Genomic DNA, 21,046 nt, shown 5'->3' on the forward strand with positions numbered 1-21,046 from the left:
AACTCTGAGGTCATATGGAAAACAACTCGCAAGAATCTAAGAATGGAAACTGAGCTATATCAGGCCTTCAGGAAGGGGACTTACTTCCAATTCTGCTTTCGAACTGGAGCAGCCTAGAGTCAAAGATTCTTTCTTTGAACCAGGTTAACAGCCTGGACGCTGGATCTAGCTCACCTAGGTTCAAATTCCACCCTGCCACCCATTAGCTGTGTGGATTTGGACAAATGAATCACTCTGTATATCCTTATCTGTAAAATGGGCTTAATAATAATACATACGTTGGGCGGGCGCCGTGGCTCACGCCTGTAATCCCAGCACTTTGGGAGGCCAAGGCGGGTGGATCACGAGGTCAGGAGATGGAGACCATCCTGGCTAACATGGTGAAACCCCGTCTCTACTAAAAATACAAGAAAATGAGCTGGGCGTGCTAGCGGGCGCCTGTAGTCCCAGCTACTCAGGAGGCTGAGGCAGGAGAATGGTGTGAACCCGGGAGGCGGAGCTTGTAGTGAGCCAAGATTGTGCCACTGCACTCCAGCCTGGGCTACAGAGCAAGATTCCATTTCCAGAAAAAAAAAATTATAATAATAATACCTTCCTCACGGCTGCTTGGGTAACAAATTCCAAACACTCATCAGGTGTTCAGTAAATGCTAACTGCTCTGGTTATTATTATTTTTATTCCTCTGCTATTAATAGACTTAGTAACTATATACAATTAAGTTGACTTAATTCTTATTTATAATTCCAACCTGCATATCCCTTCAGCCTTATCTTCTGCCACTAACTGCCTAATTTTCTCTGAATTTCTCAAGTTGATTTCCCAAGAATTAGAATCTGGTTGATGTAGCTATCTAAAGTCCCTTCCAGCAATTTTTTTTTTTTTTTTTTTTGACAGAGTCTCACTCTGTTGCCCAGGTTGGAGTGCAGTGGCACAATCTCAGCTCACTGCAACCTCTGCCTCCCTGGTTGAAGTGATTCTCATGCCTAAACCTCTTGAGTAGCTGGGACCACAGGCACCCGCCACCATGCCCAGCTAATTTTTGTATTTTTAGTAGAGACAGGGTTTCACCATGAGGGCCAGGCTGGTCTCGAACTCTTGACCTCAGGTGATCCACCTGCCTTGGCCTCCCAAAGTGCTGGGATGACAGGCATTATCCACTGCGCTTGGCCCCTTCCTGTAGTTTAAATATTCAAATGAATAAAGTAAAAAGAATATTTCAGGGTTTCGGGAAGAGAGGAGTGAAGCTCATGGCCTTACCGGAGCTTACATTCTGGTGGATGAGGCGATAACTGCTTCAGTTCCTGACAAATGTTAGGTGGGGGAAAAAAAGGCAGAGTAGGAGGATAGGGAGGGGCTGTTCACATTCAGCCAATGAATGAGATCATCAGAGCTGCTTTCCGTTTGTTACAATGGTTCTGGCAGGATGTCTTCACAAAAGTGTGTTGGAACTGTCTTTCCTTAAAGCAACAAAACTGCCTTTTTTTTTTTTTAAAGTTCCAGTAATTTTGATTTTTTAACAATTCAGATACTCCCAATTAGTCTCAGCTAGTGAGACCATGCTTTATGGCCCTTCTGGGCAGCAGGAACTATGGAAAGTATAGAAGACTTTGACTCCAAGCTGGATGGTTCTTTCTGTGCGCGTGTATTTCTAGGGCAAAAAACTGGTTTGTGGCATTTCCAGATAGCTCCTGTAGTCAGCCATTGTCAATCTCGAGAACTTCCATATGTCAGAGTTGCTTCGTGCTTCTCCATTTGCTCTTCCCCTTTCCAGGAATACTCCTTCCCATCATTCAGATGAATATAGCATCACTCATGATTTAGCTGGAATGCCACCTTCCCATCCTATAACATTCCTCGTGACTCTCCTCCAATTCTCCTGTGCCCTCCAGGAACACTCGAGATTCCCTTATAGTACTTACCCACTTCTACCTTGTAATACAGTTACTCATGTAAATGTCTGTAGCACAACCTTCTCTCCTCTTCCCTTCTTCCTCCCTGCCCACCAATCTCAACGATCAGCTCCTCAGAGCTCTTGAAATATTTTGGTGGGTTTTTTTTTTTTTTTTTGGTTGGTGGGTTAGGTTGCTGGGGTGCAGTGGGGCAATCACAGCTCACTGCAGCCTCAACCTCTTGGACTCAGGTGATTCTCCCACTGCAGCCACCCGAGTAACTAGGACTATGGGTGCACACCACTACACCTGGCTAATTTTTGTATTTTTAAATACAGACATGGCTTCTCCATGTTGCCCAGGCTGTCTTGGAATATTTTGTATAATGCATGCCACATAGTGATAATAAATAGCCACACGAATAAAAAAAAAATTGAGAAAAACATGTTAGTGAGGGAGGGTTGGAGGGGGTGGGTCATGCAGAGAACCAACTTTAATCCTGCTCAAGGAGACACACTTGCTGTAGGATAGAATAAGGGCTGGCGTACTATCCTGGACTACAGTGGGATATAGAAGTGAACTGTAGCACCCGTCACTGTTCATGAGAGTTTACAACATATTCATGCAATCTATCCCGCATTATACAAATCCAGAATGGAAACCTGACCTTAAAATAGAGATAAATTGGGGCCAATCTTTCTCATTCTAATGAGTTGTCTTCTTCTTGAAAGAGTTTTTTCCTTCAAGCATTTATTTTTAAAAATATAATTGTTTTGATCATGGAAAATTTCAAACATAAAGTACAAAGAATTGATGACAAACTCCTGTGTACCTGTCATCTAACTTAAACACTGTCAGTATTTTACTATTTTTGTAACAGATTTGTGGTAGTAGTAACAGCATTGTTACTACCATCACCTCTCAACTTTTTTTTTTCTTTGAGAAAGAGTCGAACTCTGCATTCGGGTTAGAGTGCAGTGGTGCCATCATGGCTCACTGCAGCCTCAACCACCTGGATTCAAGTGATCCTCATGCCTTAGCCTCCTGAGTAGCTGGGACTACAGCCATGCACCACCACACCTGGAAAATTTTTTAAAAATGTTTCTAGAGATGGGTGGGGGAGTCCCACTATGTTGCTCAGGCTGGTCTTGAACTTCAGAGCTCAAACAATCCTCCTGCTTCGGCCTCCCAAAGTGCTGGGATTATAGGCATGAGCCACCACACCTGGCCTAACTTTTTTCTTTTGCTGGAATATTTTAATGTAAATCCAATACATGTTATCATTTCCCTGTATATATATTAGGTGTGTTCCTAACAGGTAAGAGGTTTTAAAAAACATTATACAATATCATTAGCCTATGTAACAAAGTTAATGATAATTCCTTAATATCATCTAATACCCAGTTCACGTTTTATGTTTTCCAATTGTCTTAAACAATGACTATTTAGAGTTGATGTGTTGCAGTCAGTATCTAAGCAGGGTCTGTACATTGCATTTGGTTGATTTGTGTCATAAACATCTTTTAGTCTGCTACAGTTTCCCCTCCTCTACTTTTTTCATGCAATTTCATTTTTTAAGAAACTAGATAGGCCAAGTGTGGTGGCTCATGCCTATAATCCCAGCACTTTGGGAGGCCGAGGCAGAAGGATTGCTTGAGCCCAGGAGTTCGAGACCCTGTTGGGCAACATGGTGAGACCCCATCTCTACAAAAACTTTTTAAAAAGTTCGACAAGGGTGGTGGTACACACCTGTGGTCCCAGCTACTCAAGAGGTTGATGTGGGAGGATCGCTTGAGCTCAGGAGGTTGAGCTGTGTTTGCACCACTGCCTGGGCAACAGAGTGAGACTCTGTCTCAAAAAACAAACAAGCAAACAAACAAACAAACAAAACAACAATAAAAACAACAACTAGGTGATTTGACCTATAGAATTTTCCAAATTCAAAATATGGCAAATTGACCTGGCATGCTGGCTCATGCTTAGAATCCTAGCACTTTGGGAGGCTGAGGTGGGAGGATCACTTGGGCCCAGGAGGCTGAGGATATAGTGAGCCATGATCACACCACTGGACTTCAGCCTGGGTGACAGAGTGAAACTCTGTCTCAAAACAAATTAGCAAATTGTTTCCTTGTGGGGTCATATGATGTGTAATTTCTATAAATTGACCATTAGATTTAGAGAACTGATTAGATTTCAGTTCAGTTTTGAGTCAAGTATACTATACAATTGATGGCTTTGTACCAGTGATCCTGTCCCATCTTCTGAAGAGATATACAGTGTCTGATTGTCCTATTTTTAGTGATGGAGATCACAGAGTAGGTTCAGGTCATTCCAGTCTGATCATTCCACTATACTATTCATCTAATCTTTCACTTAATGGTTTTAGTAGCTAATGATAATGATTGTTTAGAACCATGATGTCATTAGGTATTGCCAAATAGTGGTTTTCTAATTCTATCAACTCTTTTGCAGCTATTAGTGCAATTCATCTATAAAGAAGAATTTTTCTGGTAGCTTTAGGTTCTATGGAATAGAAAAAAAAAAGAATTATTTCTCAGGTGTGGTTACCCTGAAATACAGTTCATACTGGAAAGGCAGAATTCTTTCCTCTAAATTCCTAATATATTTAGTTGTTTATCCTTTGACCAAGAAGCTGTAAGACACATTTGCTTAATGCTAACACATTAGGACCTTTGAAAGTTGAGCAGAAATATGAAAAAGATGTTTTTACATTTTAAATCAATAGGAAAATGGCATTTAATTGACCGATTATGAATAGTTGCAGCATTTTTAAAAGACATGATTACTGGTACATCTATACCAGGAATATGCGAGGATGTAGTCCAGACAAAAATACAGAAATAAATATTGTGTATTTCTCTAGGCATCCTTGGCCTAGTGACTGGAAGTTAAGAAAAGGTTACTTGGACCTGTGGAGCAGAGAGTTAAGTGATTTCTTTCTCTTTATTTGTAGCCGTCAGCCAGCACAGACCTCGTCAGTGTCTTTAACTGCGACCTTTCTTCCTCAGGAGGACCTTTGCTTCCTATCCTCAAAGAAATATAAGGTACTTGGTTTTTACATGTTTGGTGGATGAATACATTAAAAGTTAGAAAAAGTATTTTGCTACAAGTGTATGTGTTTGTCTGGATGAATGAATTGCTCCTGCAAAACTCTTAGATCGGCCAGGTGCAGTGGCTCACACCAGTAATCCTAGCATTTTGGGAGGCCGAGGCAGGTGGAATGCCTGAGCTCAGGAGTTCGAAACCAGCCTGGGCAACATGGTGAAACCCCGTCTCTACTGAAAATACAAAAAAATTGACTGGGCATGGCAGCGTGTGCCTATAGTCCCGGCTACTTGGGAGGCTGAGACAGGAGAATCGCCTGTACCCGGGAGGCAGAGATTGCAGTGAACTGAGATCACGCCACTGCACTCCTGCCCGCTGAGCTCCGGCCTGGGTGACAGAGTGAGACTCCGTCTCCAAAAAACAAACAACAACAACAACAACAGCAACAAAACACTCTTAGATCAAGGTTGAAAGGCAGACATCTAATGGTTCTCTTTCCCAGAGATCACGTAAGTGCCATAGGGCACCTCATTGTTTCCAGAGTTCAGCCACACACAGTCTCATTTGGGCAGATCCTCACAACAGTCATGTGAGATGGATATTAACATCTCTATTTTATGGATGAGAAAACTAGAACTCACGGAGTAAAAGTGACTTGTCCGTTAGTTACAATTAACAAGTTTCTATGGGAGTCAAACAAACTGTGCCTCACTTTGTCACTTAACCTAGTTGGAACACAACTATTCCTAGATAGCTTAGCCTCCCCGTGCTGGCTTCAGCTTTTGTGCAGGCTGGTCTACTTGGACTGCATGGCACCTCAATTCCTCTTCCCCCGCATTGGGAAGAGGTTACTGGACTAAATCATACTACTGGGGACTTCCCTTTTCCCTTAGGCATAGTGCTTTGCTAGCTTTAAGTTGGCCTGGACAGACAGGCCAGCTGCCTGTCTGGTTAATTACGGGAATGAATTGGCAGATGTGGGAACCCTGAGCCAGCTTATCCTATCTGCTGTTAGAAAGAACCCTGGTAACAATACTTCATGGCATAGGGGGGCACATATGTGGATGTATCATGCTTTAAATGTTGCCTATTTCACATTTATATATTTTTAAACTTTATTAGTTGTCAGAGATCCATCATCTACATCCGGAATATGTCAAAGTAAGTGAGCATTTTAAAGCTTCCATGAAGAATTTCAAGATTGAAAAGATAAAGAAGATCGAGAACCCAGAGCTCCTGGATAAATTTACACGGTTGGTGGCCACGTTATCATGTTTCTTTGCGTGAAACTGGAAAGGATTAGTTAACATCCGTCCTTTGAGGTTTATATTCGCTGATTTATTTTAATAGTCAACAGTTCCTTCAGGCTCTAGTCTTTTTCTTTCATTGTATCAACTCCGGCTTCTCTCTCTCAGCCTTACTGTTTTACAATTCAATGATTTCATGTGTCTATCTTTTGAAAGTTTTCATAAATTTATTACTGTACAGCTGCTGCCTTAAAGTTAGTAGCTCCACTGTGAAAGCAGATGGAATGAGATTTTTAGATGATTAGACTTTAGCAGGGATTAATGTTATGAACTGGAGTGGGAAGGGGATGTCTCAGTGTTAAGTCTCACGTTTCCTATATTAGGAAGAAATCACAGATGAAGGAAGAAGGAAGCCTCCTATTTTATGCGACAAGTCGTGCCTATGTGGAATCTATCTGTGCGAATAATTTTGACTGGACCCTGCATGAAACTCACGAAACCAAATATGGAAAAGGTTAGTGCCGGGATAGAGAAGCACTAGCAGAGTCATAATTCAGGCTTTATACGAGCTTCTCTTAGGAGGTATATGTAATTATTTTGTATTAACTAGAGTGTCCAGGCTCTAGTGGTCCTGGAGAGATAATAAGCTCACGGTAATATCAAATGCTGAAATGAGAGTGAATCAGTTGACTTGGAGCTTGATTGCTGGACCTTAGTCCCACTCCTGTCTTCTGTTCGCTTTCTGGGAGTGACCAAAGTCCTCGTACGTGCTTGTAAACTACTCTATCTGTTGGTCTTGTCTACCATTACTACTCACTTCTGGCTATGGCTCTTTCTGAACCCATGCCCGTGCCTGCAAAGCTATTTGAAGCTTCAGTTGTCACAGACTGGTTTTAATTAAAGATGGGGAGAAGAGGCCTCTCCCCATCTTAGGCCACATTGGGTCACCTGGGCCTGAAGTGTCACAGGTGTGCCCACACAAAAAATCTTTATAGCTTTTTCTTTTTGCTCCTAAACTCCTGCACGCAATTTTTTTTTTTTTTTTTTTTTTTGGAGACAGGGTCTCACTTTGTCACCCAGGCTGGGTGGCAATCTTGGCTTACTGCAGCCTCGACCTCCTGGGCTCAAGTGATCCTACCACCTCAGCCCCTCAAATAACTGGGACAACAGGTGTGTGCCACCACATCCAGCTAAGGTTTTTTTTTGCATTTTTTGTAGAGACAGAGTTTCGCCATGTTGCCAAGGCTGGTCTCAACTCCTGAGCTCAAATAATCCGCCTACCTTGGCCTGCCCAAAGTGCTGGGATTTCAGGCGTGATGCATGCAACTCTTTTTTTTTTTTTTTTGAGACAGAGTTTTGCTCTCGTTGCCCAGGCTGGAGTGCAATGGCTCGATCTCAGCTCACTGCAACCTCCGCCTCCTGGGTTCAAGTGACTCTCCTGCATCAGCCTCCCAAGTAGCTGGGATTACAGGCATGCGCCACCACACCCAGCTAATTTTGTATTTTCAGTAGAGACAGGGTTTCTCCATGTTGGTCAGGCTAGTCTAGGACTCCTGACCTCAGGTGATCTGCCTGCCTCGGCCTCCCCAAGTGCTGGGATTACAGGCATGAGCCGCTGCGACCGGCCTGCATGCAACTCTTAAAAACAAACAAACCGGCCGGGTGCGGTGGCTCAAGCCTGTAATCTCAGCACTTTGGGAGGCCGAGACGGGCGGATCATGAGGTCAGAAGATCGAGACCATCCTGGCTAACACGGTGGAACCCCGTCTCTACTAAAAAAATACAAAAAACTAGCCGGGCAAGGTGGCGGGCGCCTGTAGTCCCAGCTACTCGGGAGACTGAGGCAGGAGAATGGCGTAAACCCGGGAGGCGGAGCTTGCAGTGAGCTGAGATCCTGCCACTGCACTCCAGCCTGGGCGACAGAGTGAGACTCCGTCTCAAAAAAACAAAAAACAAACAAACAAACAAAACTGAGAATCACTCATCTTTAGGAAATAAGTAATAGTTTATCACAGATTCAAAGTGAGTTCAACTCATACAACTAGGATTAAATTCAATTCTTGTCCCAAAAGGCAAGAAGTCAATCAGTCAGTCAGCAAATATTTTTGAGTGTCTTCTGTATACTAGATGGTGGGTACACAGTGGTGAGCAAGTTAGACATGGCCCGGAACAAATTTTGCATAATTATCTTACATAATTAATTAAATGATTGTGGCCAGGCATGGTAGCTTACACCTGTAATTCCTGTACTTTGGGAGGCTGAGCCCAGGAGTTGGAGACCAGCTTGGGCAACATGGCGAGACCCTAATTTTTTGTTTTAATTACAAAAAAATTTTTTTAATTACCTGGGCGTGGTGGCACATGCCTGTAGTCCCATCTACTCAGGAGGCTGAGGTGGGAAGATTGCTTGAGCCCGGAGTTTGAGGCTGCAGTGAGCTGTGATTTTTGCCACTGCACTCCAGCCTGGGCAATAGAGCTATACTTTGTCTCAAAAAAAAAAAAATTAAATGATTGCAAATGTCCGGCTGCTATAGAGAGAAATAATAGGTCCAGGCGTGGTAGCTCACGCCCATAGTAGGCGGATCACTTGAGGTCAGGAGTTCAAGACCAGCCTGGTCTACATGGTGAAACCCTATATCTACTAAAAATACAAAAATTAGCTGGGTGCAGTGGCATGTGCCTGTAATCCCAGCTACTTGGGAGGCTGAGGCAGGATAATCGCTTGAACCCGGGAGGCAGAGGTTGCAGTGAGCCAAAATTGTGAAACTGCACACCAGCCTGGGTGACAGAGCAAGACTCCATCTCAAAAAAAAAAAAAAGAAAAAAGAACAGGTCCTGTGGACAGCTAACCCAGCTAGGGAGGTGTTCCCAAGGATTGGGCTCGAGTAGGATTCCCCTGCCTTGTAGAGTCACCACACAGTGGAGAAGGGAGAAATGGTACAAGATATGACCATAAAGAGCTAAACTTGACTGTAAGGGCATGGGAAACTAATGAAAGGTTTTAGCTGGGGAATGAATTTATTGATGAGATTTTATAAGTTTATTAAGTTTAAATGTATCAGTGAAACTTACCTAGAAGTGTTTGAAGGAAATGGGAAATGTAACCATCTTGAGTGACATATAACAGGTGAAATTAAAACCCGTCAGTTTCTTACAGGTCTAGCCTATGTTAGAATCCAAACAAATATTTATCCTAAAAAATGAAATGTTAGGCTAGGCACTGTGGCTCATTCCTGTAATCCCAGCACTTTGGGAGGCCGAGGTGGGTGAATCACCTAAGGTCAGGAGTTTGAGACCGGCCTGACCAACATGGTGAAACCCCCTCTCTAATAAAAATACAAAGTTAGCCAGGTGTGGTGGCACGTGCCTGTGTTCCTGGCTACTCGGGAGGCTGAGGCACGAGAGTTGATTGATCACAGGAAGGGGAGGCTGCAGTGAGCCGAGATCCTGCCACTGCACGCCAGCCTCAGCTACAGAGGAAAACTCTGTCTCAAGAAAGAAAGAAAAAAAAGCACTCAGAAATGTAGGAATAGAAATGAACTTTCTTAACACAATAAAGGGAATTTTAAAAAAAGAAAATATAGATTCCGGATTACATAAGTGTGATATAAAAAAACTGATGCAACAAAAACAAAAATGGACAAATGAGACAGTATCAAACTAAACAGCTTCTCCACAGCAAAGGAAACAATTAACAAAGTGAACAGACAAACCCACAGAGTGGAAGAAAATATTTGCAAGCCATACATCTGATAAGGGATTAATATCCAAAATATATAAGGAACTCAAACAATTCAACAGCAAGAGAACAAACAACCCGATTTTAAAATGCACAAGCTGTTTCCATAAGTGGCCTGAGGTGAGCTGTGAAAATGGTTTGCTGTTCACTTGACCCAGAAAATTCCATGAAATCATGCAAATAAAGAGGTTCAAATCTTCATGTTCACTTTAAGAACACCCATGAGACTGCCCAGGCCATCAAGAGTATGTCTATATGAAAAGCCAGCAAGTGTCCGAAAGATGTCGCTGCATAGAAACAATGTGTACCATGCCAGCGTTCCGAGGGTGGGGTTGGTAGGAGTGCCCAGGCCAAACAGTGGGGCTGGGCACACAGTTGGTGACCCAAAAAGAGTTGAATTTTTGATGTACATACTTAAAAATGCAGAGAGTAATGCTGAACTTAAGGGTTGAGCTGTAGATTCTCTGGTCATCAAGGATATTCAGGTGAACAAAGCACCAAAGATGTGCTACCTGACTTCCAGAGCTCATGGTTGGATTAACTCATGCCTGAGCTCCCCCTGCCATATAGAGACAATCTTCACTGAAAAAGAACACCGTGTTCTTAAACCAGAAGAGGAGGTGCACGGAAGAAAAAACTATCCCAGAAGATACTGAAGAAGCAAAAACTTCTGGCACAGGAATAAATTCAGCATAAAATACATGCAAATGAAAGTTTCAAAAATGAGCAAAAGACTTGAATAGACATTTCTCAAAAGAAGAAATACAAATGGCCAATGAGTTCATGAAAAAATGCTCCACATCATTAATCATCAGGGAAATGCAAATTAAAACCACAATGAGCTGTTGCCTCACACTGATTAGAATTAGAGGCTGAGGTGGGAAGATTGCTTGAGCTCAGGACGTCAAGCCTGCAGTGAGCCAAGATTGCACCACTGCACTTCAGCCTGGGCGACAGAGACCCTGTCTCAAAAACAACAACAACAACAGCAAAAAAAAAAAAAAAAAAAGAGAGAGAGAGAGAGTTGGATGTAGTGACATAGTAAGATTTCTAGGACTAAAGTGGAAAAAAAGTTGTAGAACAGTTCATATATTATGATCCTATTTATGAACAAATAAACCACCATAAAACTATATTAGAGTATATGCACATATATGTATGTGAATGCATAGAAACAGGTGTGAAAGAATTCCCACCAGCCATAAACTGTTTTGGGAAGGGAGGTGGGATTGGATGTGGTAGGTCAGTATAGGTAGACTTCCATATTTTACTTTAAATATAGTAGAACGTCACGTGCACAAAATATCTAGTATCTGACCTATTCAGGATAAGCAATGTTTCTGGAATTGAAACATCTAACTATAAAATGATAAAAAGAACAAAAACAAAGTAAATGGAAAGTGTATTAAACATTTGTTACCACAAATAAAACAAATTCCTTTTCCTTATTGATTCTTGCGTGGAAATTGGAGTTTGCAATATCTACTCATGATCTTTAAAATGACAGAGTAGCCCTGGCCGGGGATGGTGGCTCACGCGCCTGTGATTCCAGCACTTTAGGAGGCCGAAGCGGGCGGATCACGAGGTCAGGAGATCGAGACCATCCTGGCTAACATGGTGAAACCTTGTCTCTACTAAAAATACAAAAAATGAGCCGGGCGTGGTGGCGGGTGCCTGTAGTCCCAGCTACTTGGGAGGCTGAGGCAGGAGAATGGCGTGAACCCGGGAGGCGGAGCTTGCAGTGAGCCAAGATCGCACCACTGCACTCCAGCCTGGGTGACAGAGCGAGACTCAGGCTCAAAAAAAAAAAAAAAAAAAAAATGACAGAGTAGCTTTCTTAAAAAATATTATTAGTATTTTTTGATAGAGTCTCACTCTGTTGCCCAGGCTGGAGTGCAGTGGTGTGATTCTAGCTTACTGCAGCCTCAACTTCCTGGGCTCAATCAATCCTGCCTCAGCTTCCTGAGTAGCTAGGATTATAAGTGCACACCACCATGCCTGGCTAATTTTTAAATTTTTTGTAGAGATGGAGTCTCCCTATGTTGCCCAGGCTGGTCTTAAATTCCTAGGTTCAAGTGATCCACCCGCCTCAACCTCCCATAATACTGGGATTACAGACATGAGCCACTGCACCTGCCCAGAGTAGCACTTGACAATGATAAAAATAAAAATCTTAACTTGGCAGGAAATTGTTGGTCTGCTGTGTATGGAAGCAGCGATCATAATCTGAGGTTGTTTTAGAGAGGACAAAGCATCAACTGACTCATCAGTTCCAAGTCGGCTCAATTCAGTTCACACTGGGTGAATTGCATGAATTGGGCCACTGTGTCATTCTCATTTGGTCATTGCACCCAATGGTTCACACTATCAGCATGAGCTCTGCACTGTAGCAAATATTCCTCAGTCATTTCTATGGGGTTATATACCGTATTTAAGTTTGCCTGCATCATGAACATGTTTTTAAGTGCAAAGAAAAGTTTATAAGTATCAGTAAGGTATTATTGACATATGCTTAGTCCATGCCCATCTGACTATGTATAACTAATCTTATAAACTGCATACCTTCTTTTACAATATTTCTTAACCTTTCTTTCTGATTCTTTCTAGGAAGTTACTTTGCAAAAGATGCCATGTATTCCCACAAAAATTGCCCATATGATGCCAAAAACATCGTTATGTTTGTAGCCCGAGTTCTGGTTGGAAATTCTATTGAAGGAAATGTGTCGTACACGAGCCCTCCTCAGCGGTACAACAGCTGTGTGGATACCAGGTTGAATCCCTCCGTTTTTGTCATCTTTCAGAAAGATCAGATTTACCCACAATATGTGATTGAATATACCGATGCAGACAAAGCCTGCGTGATTAGTTAGAACCAATGAATACAGCATCAGAAGGATATCATAACCATTCTGTTCCCTTACAGAACTAAATTGCCCCAGACAGGAGTTAAAGTTTTATATTTTCCTGCCCAGTTATCTAATGCTTTAGATCAGCGGTCCCCAAACTTCGCTACACATTTGAATCATCTGGGAAGTTTTAAACAAATTTTGATGCCCAGGTTGCACCCCATGCCAATGAAATCATTTCTGGGCTTCAGCGACAGGCAGTTGTATTTTTTTTTGGAGATGGAGTCTCACTCCATCTCCCAGGCTGGAGTGCTGTGCCGCGATCTCGGCTCACTGCAACCTCTGCCTCCCGGATTCAAGCAATTCTCCTGCCTCAGCCTCCCGAGTAGCTGGAACTACAGACACACACTGCCACGCCCAGCTAATTTTTTGTATTTTTTTAGTAGAGACAGGAATTCACTGTGTTGCCCAGGCTGGTCTCAAACTCCTGAGCTTAGTCAATCCGCCTGCCTTGGCCTCCCAAAGTGTTAGGATTACAGGCGTGAGCCACCACGCCCGGCTGGCAGTCGTATTTTTTAAAGTCCTTCTGATGATTCCAATGTGTTGGAAAGTTTATCTTGTCTTAGATGTAACTGGTAAAATTTGGTTTCTAAATTTTCTGTAATTGCAGCAATCTTTCCCTCCTGTCTACCCTTTTAGTTTACTGTATGCCATGGTTTTGTTTTGGTTACATTGAAAGAAAGTTTAAAATTTGGGAGAAATCTAAACACGCCTATTAAGGATATAAGACATTACAGCTTTAGAAGAAAGATTATGAAAAACTGGGAAGAGGCCGGGCACGGTGGCTCAAGCCTGTAATCCCAGCACTTTGGGAGGCCGAGACGGGCGGATCACGAGGTCAGGAGATCGAGACCATCCTGGCTAACACGCTGAAACTCCGTCTCTACTAAAAAAAATACAAAAAAACTAGCCGAGCGATGTGGCGGGCGCCTGTAGTCCCAGTTACTCGGGAGGCTGAGGCAGGAGTATGGCATAAACCCGGGAGGCAGAGCTTGCAGTGAGCCGAAATCGCGCCACTGTACTCCAGCCTGTGGAACAGGGCGAGACTCCGTCTCAAAATAAAAAAAGAAAAAAAGAAAAACTGGGAAGAAAATGCTTAAGGACATGCTAGGAGAAAAAAAGTAAAGTTGAAATGCTATTGCAGACGTAGCTGCAGTACTGTACCTCATCATTCTGATGAAACTGATTTGGAGCACCCATTTCTTTATCGCTACATTTATTTAGGGGACAAGCTCCATCCAGGTTGACTGTCTCTGGAATGCGGTAATAAGAGCTGGCAAGTATGGCTCAGAGAGAAGCAACCAACTGGAGTTAATTGCCCATTTGGGCTCTTTGTATAATTATGGCAAAGTAGACATTTATGTTCCAATTAATATGATTACAGAGAAGGCTTTTTCGCAGGTCAGGCTTTTCATGAAAGTATTTCGGGAACAATGAATTGCAATAACCAGCTTCACACAAGCATAACTGATAAATGCGAGTGCTATTGTAGTCTTGGCAAATGAGCCAAGAACCTAGGAGCAGGGCCATTCCTACTGAAGGACGGGCCCTACGGGGATGACATTTGTTTCCTGGTGAGCACAGAATCAGCACAAAGAACAATATCCCAAGGAGGCTCTGTGCCTACCAGGAACTTCTTTTTCCAAATGTAATGGATTATATGGAATTGTAGTACCATCGGTTTTTACTTAGAGCCCTTGACGTCCTTGGACCAATCTTTCCTTCCTTCTTATGAACCAGGTTTTTCCTTCTGATTTTCCCTTTTCAACATTCCTTACCAGTCACTAAAGTTTCCTGTTATAATATCTTCTAGCAGACATGTTATAAGTCAGATTTCACTAGCATCAGAGTTGATTTTATATTAGTCAGATTTTGGATCATCACAGAGATCTCCAAACTCCTTGGCTTAAACGGCTCCACCAGTAAAAAAATTAGAGAGAGATTTTTTAGAGTAGAGTTATTTTCTGGGAGGGTTACCACAAATGCTTATTCTCATTGACTTCTTTCTTTCATGGTAGCTTTCCTTTTGGAGTGTTCATTTTCTGAACTTGACCCTCACATCGTAGGGGTGCAGTTTGTCCAACTCTTTCCAACAGCCCATTAGACACCACTAGCTGGATATTTCACAGGCATCTTTGATTCAACATATCCAAAGTGGAACTCTCCATCTACTTCCCTCACATGAATCTGTTCCTCTCCCAGGATCTGTATGTAAGTGAATAGCATCACCATCTACCCATTGGCTCAAGCAGAAATCCGGAAGTCATCTTTGACTCCTTCCTCTCCCTCCTGATAAACATCTAAGCAGTTTCTAAATCTAGTTTTACCTCTTAAATATCTCTGTTCCCCTTCTAAGTTGTTTGCTGTGTTTTCTTCAGAGCAAGAAGGTTATTATTTTTTTTTTGAGACGGAGTCTCGCTCTGTCGCCCAGGCTGGAGTGCAGTGGCCGGACCTCAGCTCACTGCAAGCTCCGCCTCCCGGGTTCACGCCATTCTCCTGCCTCAGCCTCCCGAGTAGCTGGGACTACAGGCGGCCGCCACCTCACCCGGCTAGTTTTTTGTATTTTTTTAGTAGAGACGGGGTTTCACCGTGTTAGCCAGGATGGTCTCAATCTCCTGACCTCGTGATCCGCCCGTCTCGGCCTCCCAAAGTGCTGGGATTACAGGCTTGAGCCACCGCGCCCGGCAAGAAGGTTATATTTTTAAACATTTACTTAGTAATGCACATTCAAATCAAGTCTTCAGGATAAAGTTCAAAACCGCTGTCGTGGCCCCATGTGATCTCTCCCTCCCCTACCCCTCTATCATTTAGTTTCTTCTGCACAAGCCACTCTGGCTTTCTTTCAGTTTTGTGGTTCCCATTTTTAGCTAGTTCAGTGGTTCTCAATGGCATTTCTGCCTTTTTTTTTCCTAAATGACAAATACAAATACATCTTCTTTATTATCCTCCAAATCCAATTCAGAGGTAATATGCTCCACCTACACATAATTTTAGAAATAAATTAAAAATTACGTAAAACTAATATTAACATAAAGAGGAAATAAAAGGTACCTAACTTGGGCACAACTGTAACTGAAGACCTAATGAAGTAGTCAGATGCTTACAACTATTTATAATGCATCAATTTGAACTTAGAAGGTAGGAGATCAGACCATATGTGGGAAAATGTAAAAGCAGGGATATGGGTGGACATTAGAATAAAAACTAGGGATACAGTAACTTCTTTGCATATGATAATACTTATTTGTATATAAGAGAAAGAACGAAATAACCTTTATTGAAATAAAGATACTATGCAAGAAAATGTACAGATTGTCGAAGTGGAGAAAGTGAGGATATATTCTTGCAGACGAGCTATAGGTCATACATGAATGTCTGGTGAGACATTCAAAATTCGTATAGGGTGCAGAATAATTTCTTATTGTGAGGAACTGTCCAATGTATTGCAAGATGTTCTGCATACTTGGCTCTCACATATTAAATGCTAGTAGTGCACCCACCCCCAACGCCCAGTCATGGTGACAACCACAAACCCTATCAGATCTATTCACCCTTTTCAGAGCAGATATTTTGTAACATTCTCTTTGCTGTCCTGAAATGACTCATAGATAATACAATCTACTTACACACATGAATTTGTTAAAAAATCAATTTAATGCCCTAACTCTCTTATTAAGGAGAAATAGAAAAGAAGAAATTTATAATGAAAAGAAGATGAATTCATTATGTAAATGCTCAGGCATGACTCCGCTGTTTGAAACAGACAGATGTTTACTCTTCCTTGTAATGAGTAGGTTTGGATTTAAGAGCCGATTAGAGGCTACTTCCTGTAAATAAGTACAGGAAAATGAAACTAGAGGGATGGGGGACACTAGAATGAAAACCAGTGTTAGGGTAAAGTCAAAACAGACCATATACATAATCTGTATATGGGAAAAGAAAGAGCGAAGTTACCTTACTTAAGGATAATAGGACAAGACAAATTACAGATTGTCTCAGAGAAAACAAATGAGTTACTCTCTCGGACAAGCTGTAGGTCCTACATAAATGTCCAGCAGGACATTAGACAGTCGAACAGGGTACAGAATAATTCTTCGTTGTGTGGCACTAACCCACACACTGCAGGACATTGTTCTCCCTGGCTGCATCCACTCAGTGCCGGGAGTAGTCCCCAGTTATTATGAAACCACCAACAACCCACTGACCATAGTGAGAACCACTGATTTTTTTCCACTGACCTAGCGAATATCTAGCATCCTTAGATTGGCTCAACTGTTACTTCCCTAAGGAGTCCTTCTATAGAATAGGTCAGATACTTGCCTCCCGAACCCCTTATTTTTAAAATACTTGGCGCCTTGCTTTGATAATTTGTATTATGTATCCAAACTGAAATTATCTGCTTTCCGCATTAGAATGTAAGCCCCCTGGGGGGTGAGTCAGTCTGTCTTGTTCGCTGCGCCACGCCTGATGCCCAGCCCAGCAGCATGCTTTGTACACTGATATATTGGGTAAATTTTGTTGAATAAATTAAGCTCAACTATTTATATTTCAATAGTTGAGTTTTATTGCTTCTTGTTCTTCAAGCTTAATTTGAACTGTCTAATAAAAAGAATTAAATAATTTGATTCTATTGCCTTTATTTGATCTATTTCTAGGTATCTCCAAAAACATCATCAACTGCAGACACCAGTTATTCAATGGGAGAGAGATGATGAGTTTTGTCCCTTCCAGCTTTATCATTCCAGGGCTCAATGACCAAGTCACCCGGGCAAGGCACAGTGGTGGTGATGGCCCCCACATCTTTTGTCTGGGGATCAGAGAGGGAAGGGCTGAAAGCTGCTAACATACCTTTCTTCCTTTGGTCTCAGGGGTGTGAATAGGGCCAGGCTGAGGCACAAAAGTTAAAAATATAAATGGTGATAAGCAGAATTACCCTATCAGCCATTCCTCCTTCAAAAGCCCTTCCCTACTCATTACCTTCTTTTTTTTTTTTTTTTTGAGATGGAGTCTCACTCTGTCACCCAGGCTGGAGTGCAGTGGTGCAATCTCGGCTCACTGCAACCTCCGCCTCCTGAGTTCAAGCAATTCTCCTACCTCAGCCTTCTGAGTAGCTGGGATTACAGGTGCCTGCCACCACACCTGGCTGATTTTTGTATTTTTAGTGTAGACGGGGTTTCACCACATTGGCCAGGCTGGTCTTGAATTCCTGACCTCAGGTGATACACCTACTTCAGCCTCCCAAAGTGCTGGGATTACATGTGTGAGCCACCTCGCCTGGCCTTGTTATCTTTTTTAATCACAAAGCTTTCAGTGGAGAGGGAGCAGGGAGAGAGTGAGGGAAATGGAGAGGGAGAGCAAGTTCTATGGCAGCAGAGATTTGATAAAGTGAAGGTAAAACTGCCATTTGACTTGGACCTCAATATAAATAAAGCAAGGTGTAGCAAAGTCATTGCTGTCAAAGCACCTGGATTCAAATACGCAAAAATGCTATCAAACCAAGCATGAGCAGATCTTGGAGTTTTTTGATTATTTTTTTCTATGAGTTTATTTACTTTGTCATAGTCCACCCAAGAAAACCTGCCATTATCTAGTTTCTGGTGGACTCCTCAGTTCAGCATTTGGTAGAAATGAAGCTATGGCCGGGTGCAGTGGCTCACGCCTTTAATTCCAGCACTTCGGGAGGCTGAGGCGGGTGGATCACGAGGTCAAGAGATCGAGACCATCCTGGCCAACATGGTGAAACCCTGTCTCTACTAAAAATACAAAAATTAGCTGGGTGTGGTGGCACACACCTGTAGTCCCAGGTACTTGGGAGGCTGAGGCAGGAGAATCGCTTGAACCTGGTAGGTGGAGGTTGCAGTGAGTCAAGACTGCCATTGCATTCCAGCCTGGGTGACAGAGCAAGATTCTGTCTCAAAAAAAGGAAAAGAAAAAAGAAATGAAGCTAAATAGCAACCACTTTCCACTCATACCCTCTTACCTTAGCTACTGTAAAGAGAACTGCCATGAAAGGCAATACTTAGTTGAGTGCTAAGTGTGTGTGTCCAGGACCATGGGGGCCATGTTCTGGGACATGTCTTGGGAAGAGTTCAGGGGATAACAGACAGGTTTCATTTAGAAGGTTAAGACCAGAGCGGATGAATTTATAACAGTGATATCAGTGTATGTCTCCAGAGTGACTTGCTGCAAAGCTCATGCTACACATGCATGCCTGAGTGACCATAAGCTTGAGAATGAGCTTCAGAATCAGAGTGGGAGGAGACATCAGAACGTTCCAGGAAGTGCTTAAGTCTTAAAAGCTCCAGTTCTAAAATACCACCCCCGATCTCAACCTCCTGTTTTCTCTTTTCCATTCCCTTGTGAACCTGCCTGGCGTTTAATGTCACCCTCTTCTTCCTGAAAAATCCACACGCTTCAACAGTCTGCTCTGGGATCTTTCCTTTTTACCCCTCTATGCACTTCCCCATGAATGGTCTTATTTATTCCCAGATTCAAATGTCACACACTCTGACTCCAGGATCTAAACCTCTGCTGAGGAGTCAGATAACCTGTGCATGGTGTCACGGCTACTGAGTAACAGAATCAAGATTCTAAACCCAGAAGTTCAGCTGCAGAGTCTGCAGGTTAAGTGTGTATCTGTAGGAACAGTCTTGACCTCTTCTCTCTCACCTTCCCACCCTTCCCCCATTAACTCGTGCATTTACTCTTGGAGTCTTCTCCACACTCTGCCTCATAGTCTTCCTCTCCACTCAAAATCCCCCCTTTTCCTTCAGTATTCACTGTGGTCAACCCATGCAACACCCCTAGCCTTAGATGTCATTAACACTTGTCTTCACTGTCCTCACTATTCGGGGAATCAACATCGATCACCCCACTGTCATCAGTCAGAATTACTCTAGAACTGCTTTCTTTTTTTTGAGACAGAGCCTTGCTCTGTCTCCCAGGCTGGAGATGGTGTGATCTCAGCTCACTGTAACCTCTGCCTCTGGGGTTCGAGCGATTCTCCTGCCTCAGCTTCCCAAGTAGCTGAGATTATAGGCGACACCATGCCCGGCTAATTTTTAGTAGAGAGGGGGTTTCGACATGTTCGCCAGGCTGGTCTTGAATTCCTGACCTCAATTGATCCCCCTGCCTCGGCCTCCCAAAGTGCTGGGATTACAGGCATGAACCACCACATCTGGTCTAGAACTGTTCTTTCTGAAATCCTAAACCTCTATATTCTACCTCTGACCCCAGCCTGCTTTTTAGCTCTCTTGCCTTCCTACATTTCGTACATTGTGTTTCTCTGCTCACATACAGCCCCTTGCTGTCTTCACTCCTCCCTTATCTAGTCTCCAGCCCATTGTTCAGCCTCTGGCCACTATTTCTTTTCTTCTCTCTCTCTCTTTTTTTTTTTTTTTTTTATTTGAGACAGGGCCTCACTCTGTCTCCCAGCCTGGAGTGCAGTGGTGCGATCTCAGCTCACTGCAGCCTCCGCTTCCCAGGTTCAAGTGATTCTCCCACCTCAGCCTCCCGAGTAGCTGAGATTACAGGTACCCACTGCCATGCCTGGCTAATTTTTAGTAGAGATGAGGTTTCAACATGTTGACCAAGCTGGTCTCGAACTCCTGACCTCAGGTGATCCTCCTGCCTTGGCCTTCCAAAGTGCTAGGACTACAGGCATATGCCACCACACCTGGCTAATTTTTGTAATTTTGGGTAGAGACAGGGTTTCACCACGTTGCTAAGGCTGGTTTTGAATCCCCGACCTCAGGTGATCCACCTGCTTTGGCCTCCCAAAGTGGTGGGATTACAGGCATGAGTCACTGCACCCAGCCCCTGATCACTCTTTGAATTCATACTTTCAATCATCCAGAACCTTGGACCTTAAGTCTCATCCACTGGCAAAACCTAACAGTGAATCAATCAAATTCTGTTCTTACACCTTGAGAGCTTTTAGGAGAATTGCAGCACTGTTTGGATCCATGCCACTACCAATTTGTGGCCTTGACAAGGCCCTCCCCATACCCACCGGTCCTACCTGTCAGCCTTCTCTCCATTCCACAAGTCAGCTTTGTCAAGCCTTTATGGTCTCCTCAAGTGACTCTCCACCACCCATTCTTGGTCTTGCCTTAAACTTAAAAGACAAAACAAAGCCTACAAACTTGTCTTCAGATGCTCTAATCCTTGTCTCCTTTCCTGTTGTGTGAACAGAAGAAG

At 43.0% G+C, this 21,046-nt stretch overlaps 1 protein-coding gene and 1 pseudogene across 2 annotated transcripts in view; both read left to right on the forward strand.

Moving 5' to 3' along the window:
* The window catches only part of ZC3HAV1 (zinc finger CCCH-type containing, antiviral 1), a 72,058-nt gene extending 58,461 nt beyond the window's left edge, over positions 1–13,597 (forward strand). For both annotated transcript variants that reach the window (XM_033193188.1, XM_033193189.1), the window contains exons 10-13: positions 4,864–4,954; positions 6,078–6,208; positions 6,586–6,716; positions 12,549–13,597. In XM_033193188.1, the coding sequence (XP_033049079.1) occupies positions 4,864–4,954; positions 6,078–6,208; positions 6,586–6,716; positions 12,549–12,811 (616 nt within the window). In that variant the 3' untranslated portion in view covers positions 12,812–13,597. The remainder of the gene's footprint in view (positions 1–4,863; positions 4,955–6,077; positions 6,209–6,585; positions 6,717–12,548) is intronic.
* On the forward strand, positions 9,599–11,302 carry LOC117072781 (annotated as a pseudogene).
* Positions 13,598–21,046: the final 7,449 nt, after the last annotated feature.

Source organism: Trachypithecus francoisi, unplaced genomic scaffold (genome assembly GCF_009764315.1).
Source record: "Trachypithecus francoisi isolate TF-2019V2 unplaced genomic scaffold, Tfra_2.0 Lachesis_group4, whole genome shotgun sequence".
Lineage (NCBI taxonomy): Eukaryota > Metazoa > Chordata > Mammalia > Primates > Cercopithecidae > Trachypithecus > Trachypithecus francoisi.